The 8,201-nt window shown below is 40.9% G+C and overlaps 2 protein-coding genes across 2 annotated transcripts in view; one reads left to right on the forward strand and one right to left on the reverse strand.

The window, feature by feature from the left end:
- The window catches only part of LOC109910683 (probable thiopurine S-methyltransferase), a 43,307-nt gene extending 38,952 nt beyond the window's left edge, over positions 1 to 4,355 (forward strand). Inside the window, exon 8 of the mRNA XM_048608881.1 lies at positions 1,161 to 4,355. Within this exon, the coding sequence (XP_048464838.1) occupies positions 1,161 to 1,294 (134 nt within the window). The 3' untranslated portion in view covers positions 1,295 to 4,355. The remainder of the gene's footprint in view (positions 1 to 1,160) is intronic.
- Positions 3,154 to 8,201, reverse strand: part of LOC125485568 (lysine-specific histone demethylase 1B-like) — a 49,038-nt gene continuing 43,990 nt past the window's right edge. The window contains exon 9 of the mRNA XM_048608891.1: positions 3,154 to 3,343. Within this exon, the coding sequence (XP_048464848.1) occupies positions 3,154 to 3,343 (190 nt within the window). The remainder of the gene's footprint in view (positions 3,344 to 8,201) is intronic.

An 8,201-nucleotide genomic window follows, 5' to 3' on the forward strand; every position in this document is an offset into this window, starting at 1 on the left:
TAACCAAAATATTTTCAGTTCCAAAAACTGAAAGTTTTCTGTGCCAAATTCTCTTGGCCTACAGACTTCTTAAACTTTGTAAAAGAAAACTTCTGCTGTAGTGACTGGTTTCCTCTGAATGGAACTGAACTAAAGTCTGTTTCCTTGCTAGGAGAGAAACTAAAACTTGTTTCTGAACTCAACTCATGATTCTTCTCAACTAAAACTCTGATATTTTCTGTTCTGAAGTCAAAACAAAATTGATGGCTTAAAATGACTACGCTGCATGTAATGAACTGAAAATCATGAATATCTTGTTCCCTAAACACTCCATGGGTTCTGTTAGGCCCTTGATTGCAGTCATGTGTCTTCTTGGAATTAGTGCATTTAGGTCACTGTTTCAGAATGACAGTGACCTTTCTTTTAAATGAAAAGACCTTCAAGGTACTAATCTACATCCATAGGCCTGTCTTTTCAAAACGATCCAAATTGTAAAAATTATATATTTTTAACTAAACTGTGCCAATCATAATAAATGTCTTACACTAATTCCATGGAAATGTGGGAATCTGTTCTTGATGTCATTCGGGTAATAGGTTTAAAAAAAACTTTGACGCTAAAAGAAAGAGTAAAATTTGCAAGATGGAGCTTCCCGACAGACCTTTAAGTCTGAAACTGTCCAATTTTCCACATGCCGAATAAAAAGAGCGAGATATCAGGTTGAAGTGCACCTCGTTGTTTTTGCCCTGGTGTAATCAATCCTCAGGAAAGGTATCTTGGTTCAATATATACAAGTATAACTCTTAGGTTATAAAGACAAATTGGTTCCATTCTCTACAAAATTGTTTGGTGGATGACAAAGGAAAGAAAATAACTAAATTGCTACAAGTAAATTTAACAAAGCTAACAAATGCTTGAGGTTTGTATTCAACCTGAAACATTTTGAATGTCGTCACCATTTTTGTGACATTATTTATGTTGACATTTTAACGTGAACTTTTCAAAGTAGATAATGGAATTTCCCTGTCAATAATAACTTGATGTCAGTTCAGTCACTTCTTGAAAATTAATTTGCTATTTCTCCCTCTAATATCTTTACTTCATACAATTTAATATTTTGAAAAACTGCCACTTTAAGCTTTAGGCTATGAAGTAAATTATTGTTGATGCTCTTCTTACAGGCCAGTCATGCAACATTCAGCTGTTACAATCATCAGATGCTTTGACTGACAGACAGAGAATGTGGGGTCTGGATTCCTTCACGGAACAAGTCCACTTAATTACATTGAAGACCAATACGGATTCCTGTGCCTAAACATATTAATAGATGCTGCATTGACTTTATGAAAATTTTGAAAACTAGAAATATGAATCTGATTAGGAAAATTTAAAACATTGGGTTTGGGATTGAGCTGGAAACTGGGGGCTTTTAGTTCCCCTGATGGCAAATTATGTGCTGTATGTTCTCTTGATTCCAACATGCACAAATTTTTACAACAAGATGAAATAGTTTCTTCCATTATTGCAGTTATACTGTAAATGCAGTTCCAGGGTATTCTGTAAAATGACTTCCTCTTCTCACTTGCTTTCACCCTCCTTTCAGTATCCCCCCTTAAAACCTACATTCAACTTCTCTTTACTCGCAACATAATATTCTATCAGTAAGCTCTCTTCCAAGTTACTGATAGTAGTGCCTCCCAAATCCATATCCATCCTGCCACTCAAGTTCCTGCTTCTGCATTCTGCACCACAACAGCCCAAATCAACAACAAATGGCATCAGCTGTGGCAAAAACCATGGTATATTATCCCTCCTTATGTTACATTCAAGAAGCAAAGAAATTGGTGCTAATGCTTGTGATCCATATAAGATTAATCCCATGCTAGTTATTTAATCTCATAAAATCATAGAATGGTTGCAATTCAAGTGGCAGCTATTTAGCTCATTGTGTCTTTGCCAGCTCTCTGAAAGAGCAATTCCCCTGTTGCCGCTCCCCAGCTGCCTTCTATTAAGATAGTAATCTAATTCCCTCTTGGGACCCACATTCAAATCTATTTACACTATTTCCTTTCACCCTATCAACATAGCAGCCTGTTTGTTTCACCACATTTCTATTTCAATTTGCACACTTTTTTGTCTTTTACCTTTCTGTAGCTTTTGACACGATTGACCACACCATCTTCATCCAAGAACTTTACTGTGTTGTACAGACTTAGTGTGGTTTGGTTGCATTTTTACTTCCCCAATCCTTGCTACAACAATCTATCATTGGTTTCTCTTCATTCAAATTATTTCACGTCTCACGAGAATCTATTTATTTGCCTTGCACATGTAAAAAGCATTTAGGTCTGTCTCTCCAAAATAACTGTGATGCATTCAGTATCTCTTGTCATGCTGGGTGAGTGTTGAGAGAGACCTATAGAATTGTCCCAGTTGTGTAATACGAAAATCCAAACAAATCAGGAGTAGAAGTAGGTCATTCTTGGGGATATGGACCCAATGCGGGCAATTGGAACTAGCTGAGTCAGCATGGACCAGTTTGGGCTGAAGGGCCTGTTTCCATGCTATATTAATCTATGACTCTATGCATCTGCTCTGCCATTCAATAAAATCATGACTGATCTTATTGCTGTCAACTCTGATCGGATTGATTCTGTACTTGCTCCAAGCACATGCCCTCTTTCCAAGAGTACAATATCTTTCCTAGTCAGTACTGCCATCTCATCTACCCTCTTTGAACACTCACATTTTTCATCCACATCTCTGTTGCTACCATATTACATTCCCACACAGCTGCTGTAAGTCACAATCTGCACAATCCTGTCTATAGAAATCATGACAAAACTGAAGATAATGGCTTTGGGGAAAATGCAGTGAGGTTTAATGAAAGACTGAGGAGGCAGCGCAGAGGACGTGCAAGTTTATTAATGTGGGAGGTTGATGAGAAAAAAGTGTGAGCGAGGTAAGATGTTGCATGTAATCGTGAGGGTGGCAGAATGTGAGCGTTGGTGGAAAGTGGATGTAGTAGCAGAAAGAAAGTCGGAGGAAGCAGAGAGAAGAGTGGCACACTACCCTGCTAGAGTTGGAAAGGCAATTGACCTTCTTTCCAGGACTACAGGCTGTTCCTCCACAATAACTCAGAACCGACTGGCAGTGTCTACTGGTGCACCTCTGCTAGTCTTCCAGGAAGAGAACACCTCTAATTTGCACCAACCTGTCCATTAGGTCCTCCAGGTCCCTGTCAGAGAAACGCGGTGATTTGGTCCCCAAATTTGCCAGGTTCTGATTCTGTCCATCAATGAGAACTGGCATTTCAAAGCTGCCATATTTGTCTGGGGGTGGATATCTGCTGAGTGCCAAGTTGCTGTTAGGAATAGTGAATAACTTGGAGCAGAAATCAGACGTGATACACACCATGGAGCAGGATAGGTAGTTAATGCAGCTTGTTTGTTAAGATAGAGCAATAAGACTCTTAAATCTCACAGTGGCAAACGTTCCAAAACTCTTGACACAATTTACACTTAGCCAAAATCAACATAAGATTCAGCTGTATCTTTCTTATTCAGATTCATCATGATTTGCATTGTATAATAATTTGCTAGAATATTAAGAAGGTTCTACTAATATGACTTCCTAAATCAATAAAAATTTGCTGTCATCACTGAGCCCATCGTTGTGGTCAATGGCGATTGACCTTTTCCTGGATTATGCAATTTTTCATCAGAAACAGTGATGTACGGCAATCTCAATTGTTGCAACTAATTTGCCTCTCGGCTGTGTCTCAATCTGAATAACGGTACAAGTAGTTCTGCTATAACGCGTGTTTTGTTAACGCACATTGGCTGTAACGCGATTGATGAACAGTGGACGCTGTCTGGATAACATGAACCTTCTGCTGTACAGGTATAGTGATTTTCCTATAACACAATATTCTAAGGCAATTTTCTATAGCACGAGGTCACATAAGAACGCAACTATCGTGTTATAGGAGAACTACCTGTACTGTTTTCTTTATATTAATTAGCAAGGTAAGCCATTAGCTGTTTTATCTGTAAAGTCCCTGACTCATTATTAACACCTGTCATTACAGTTCAAAATTTCTGTGATAGTGCAAAATAAACACGGAATTAAATTTTTCTGAAGAAGGGTCTAGGCCGGAAACGTCAGCTTTCCTGCTCCTCTGATTCTGCTTGGCCTGCTGTGTTCATCCAGCTCTACACCTTGTTATCTCAGATTCTCCAGCATCTGCAGTTCCTACTATCTATGGAATTCAACTTACAGCATTAGCTATCATACTGTTCCAACAAATTCGGGATCCTTGTGTGTAACATCCGTCATTCCAAAGAGATGATAAACTGAATGTAACTTGCTGTTAATGTGATTGCTGCTACTGTCTCAACTACATATCTCGATATTGGCAGATTACAGAATATTTCTACCTCAGCAACTACAGTTGCACTATTGAGAAAGGAAAGGATGGTTCCATTATGCGCTTAAAATGTTAACATGCAATATGAGCAAATGTTATGTTGTTCTTACAAAAGGAGGGGCTGATGTTACGCTTCACTGCTGGTGGGTGAAGGGTGGGAAGGGAGGATGAATAAATTCCAGCAGGTAGATTTGCTGCCACTTATTCATGTGCCCCAATATCCGAAATTTTATGGAAGCAGGGGAGGCATTTGGCTTCCCTGCATGTGGGACTATTGAGGCCCTTAAGGAGACAATTAATGCTCACTTAAAGACATCCTCCTGCCAGCATTTGACCGGCAATGAGAGTTTATCCTTTGTAATGTAGGCTGGTGTCGCAGTGCAAGTGGAGGGGATGGGGTTGATCAGTCGGTGGGGTGGGGTAACTTACTTGTGGATTGCTTTGGAGGCAGTCCTACAAATATTACCTTTAAACATCCCTCAGCACTCTTGATGCCAGAATGGCCACCATTCTCACTCACTGACTCCCAACTCTTAACTAACCTGGGCATCTCGCCATGGTGGGACTGCCTTTAGTTCCAGCTATTGCCACGGCACTACAAATCTGCTGGCCAGGTTGGTAGCTCTCCAAAGAGAGTTATCTTTCTGCTTATTCACTTGTGGGATATGGGCATCATTGGCTGACCAGTATTTATTGCCCATTTGTAGTTGCCCGTGGGAAGGTGATGGTGAGCAGCCTTCTTGAGCCCCTACAGTCCACATTCTGTAGTTGACCCACAATGAACTTAGGAAGGGAATTCCAGGAATTTGACCCAGGCACAGTGAAGAACGGGTGATATATTTACAAGTTAGGATGGTGAGTGGTTTGGAGGGAAACTTGCAGGTGATAGTGTCCCCATGTATCTGCTGCCCTTGCTATTCTGGATGGAATGATTGTGCTCTCTGAGGATCTTTGGTGAATTTCTGCAGTGCATCTTGTAGATAGAAGCAGCAGCATGTACTGAGCGTTGGTGGCAGAGGGAGTGCATGTGGTGCCAATTAAGTGAACTGCTTTGTCTTGGATGATGTCAAGCTTTTTGAGCATTGTTGAAGCTGCACCCACCAGTCAAGTGGGGAATATTCCATCACACTCCTGCCTTGTGCCTTGTAGATGATGGGCAGGGTTTGGAAAGTCAGGAGATGAATTACTCACCACAGTATTCCCAGCCTCTGACCTGTTCTTGTAGCCAATGTATTTATGTGGTGAGTCCAGTTGAGTTTCTGGTCAATGTTTAGCCTCAGAATGTTGATGGTGGGGATCCTGTGGTGGTAACACCATTGAATGTCAAGGAGTGGTGGTTAGATCTTCTCTTATTGAAGACGGTCATTGCCTGGCATTTGTATGGCACAAATGTACATGCAATTTGTCACCTTAGCCCTGGATAGTGTCTAGATCACGTTGCATTTGAACGTGGACTGCTTCAGTATCTAACAAGTCATGAATGGTGCTGAACTTGTGTAATCATCAGCAAAGATTTCCACTTCTGACCTTTTAATGGAAGGAAGGTCAGTGATTAAGCAGCAAAAGATGGTTGGCCCTAGGACACCACTCCAAGTCCAGGCAGAAGTCTCCCACTAATGTAATTATTTTTGAATTAAATTGCTGTGGGGCAGCTAATGGGGTAGTGGACAAACTTGCAGTGAATTTTTAGCAAAGGCAAACCATGGCAAGATGTAGAATTCAGCCAAGGAATCTCAACCACAGGATGTCCAAAAGCATTTCATAAAATAAGAAGCCAACTGCCCCTTGAACTTGTTTTGCCATTCAGTAAGATTATGGATGATCTTCTGCATGAACCCCACTTGCCTGTCTTATCTCCAAGTCCCTTGACTCTCTTTTGTGTTCAAATTTTATTAGTCATAGAGTTTACAGCACGGAAACAGATCTTTTGATCCAAGTCATCCATGCCAACCAGATATCCCATTTGGCCCATATCCCTATAAATCCTTCCTATTCATATACCCATTCAGTTGCCTTTTAAATGTTGTAATTGTGCCAGCCTTCACCATTTCTTCTTGCTGTTCATTCCACACACCCACCACCCTCCACGTGAAAAAATTGCCCCTTAGGTCCCTTTCAAATCTATCCCCTCTCACCATAAACCTATGCCTTCTAGTTTGGAATCCCCTACCCTGGGGAAAGTCCTTGAATATTCACCCTCTCCATGCCCCTCATGATTTTATAAACATCTATAAGATCGCACCCCCCAGCCTCTGACACTCCAGGGGAAATTACCCCAGCGTATTCAGCCTCTCCCTATAGCTCAAACCCTCCAACCCTGGCAACATCATTGTAAATCTTTTCTGAACCCTTTCAAGTTTCACAACATCTTTCCTGTAGCGGGGAGACCAGAATTTAATACAGTATTCCAAAAAATGGCCTAGCCTATGTCTTGTACAGCTACAACATGACCTCCCAACTCCTGAACTCAATGCACTGACCAATAAAGGCAAACATACTAAACACCACCTTCACTACCCTGTCTTCCCATGACTGCACTTTCAGGCAATGTTCATGAACCTGCACCATAAGGTCTCTTTGTTTGGCAACATTCCCCAGGATCTTACCATTAAGTGTATAGGTCCTGCCCTACCAAAATGTATCACCTCACATTTATCTAGATTAAAATCCATCTGCCACTCCTCAGCCCATCTGATCAAGGCCCTGTTGTACTCTTAAGTAACATTCTTTGCTGTCCACTACACCACCAATTTTGGAGTCATCTGCAAACTTACTAACCATACCTGCTATATTCATATATAAATTATTTATATAAATGACAGAAAGCAGTGGACCCAGTGCCAATCCTTGCAGCACGCCACTAATCACAAGCCTCCAGTCTGAAAAGCAACCCTCCATACCACCTTCTGGCTTCTACCTTTGAGCCAATTTTGTATCTAAATGGCTAGTTCTCCCTGTATTCCATGCAATCTAACCTTGCTAACTAGTTTACCATGCAGAACTGTGTCGAACATGTTACTGAAGTCCACATGAACAACGTCCACTGCTCTGCTGCCTTCAATCCTCTTCATCACTTCAAAAAACTCAAATCAAGTTAGTGAGACATAATTTCCCACACACAAAGCCATGTTGACCAACCCTAATCAGTCTTTGCCTTTCCAAATAAATGTAAATTCTGTCCCTCAGAATCCCCTCCAACAACTTGTCCACTACTGTCATCAGGCTCACCAGTTTATAGTTGCCTGGCTTTTCCTTACTACCTTCCTTAAATAATTGCACCACTTCAGCCAACCTTCAGACTTCCAGCACTCGCCCATGGCTATTGATAATACAAAGCTCTAGGGTACACCTATCAGACCCCATGGACTAATCCATCTTTATGCTTTGTAACATGTCTAGCACCACCTCCTGTGGAACATGGACATTTTTCAAAATGTTGCTATTAATTTCCCCAAGTTCTTTATCTCCATATCCTTCTCCATAGTAAACATTGATGCAAAATGCTTGTTTAGTATCTCCCCCATCTTCTTCTGTGGTTCCACACTTAGGCGGCCTTGCTGATCTTTAAAGGGCCCTATTCTCTCTCTTGTCTTTAATATATTTGTAGAATCCCTTTGGATTCTTCTTAACCCTATATGCCAAAAGTATCTCATGTCCTGTTTTTGCCCTCCTGATTTCCCTCTTCAGTATAAAGGCAACAGAAGTATATTTTTGTAAGGATTTGCTTGATCCCTGCTGTCTATACCTGACAAATGCTTCCTTTTTCTTGACTAAAACCTAAATTTCTCTGGTC

The sequence above is a fragment of the Rhincodon typus genome, chromosome 2 (assembly GCF_021869965.1).
Source record: "Rhincodon typus isolate 14 chromosome 2, sRhiTyp1.1, whole genome shotgun sequence".
Classification (NCBI taxonomy): Eukaryota; Metazoa; Chordata; class Chondrichthyes; order Orectolobiformes; family Rhincodontidae; genus Rhincodon; species Rhincodon typus.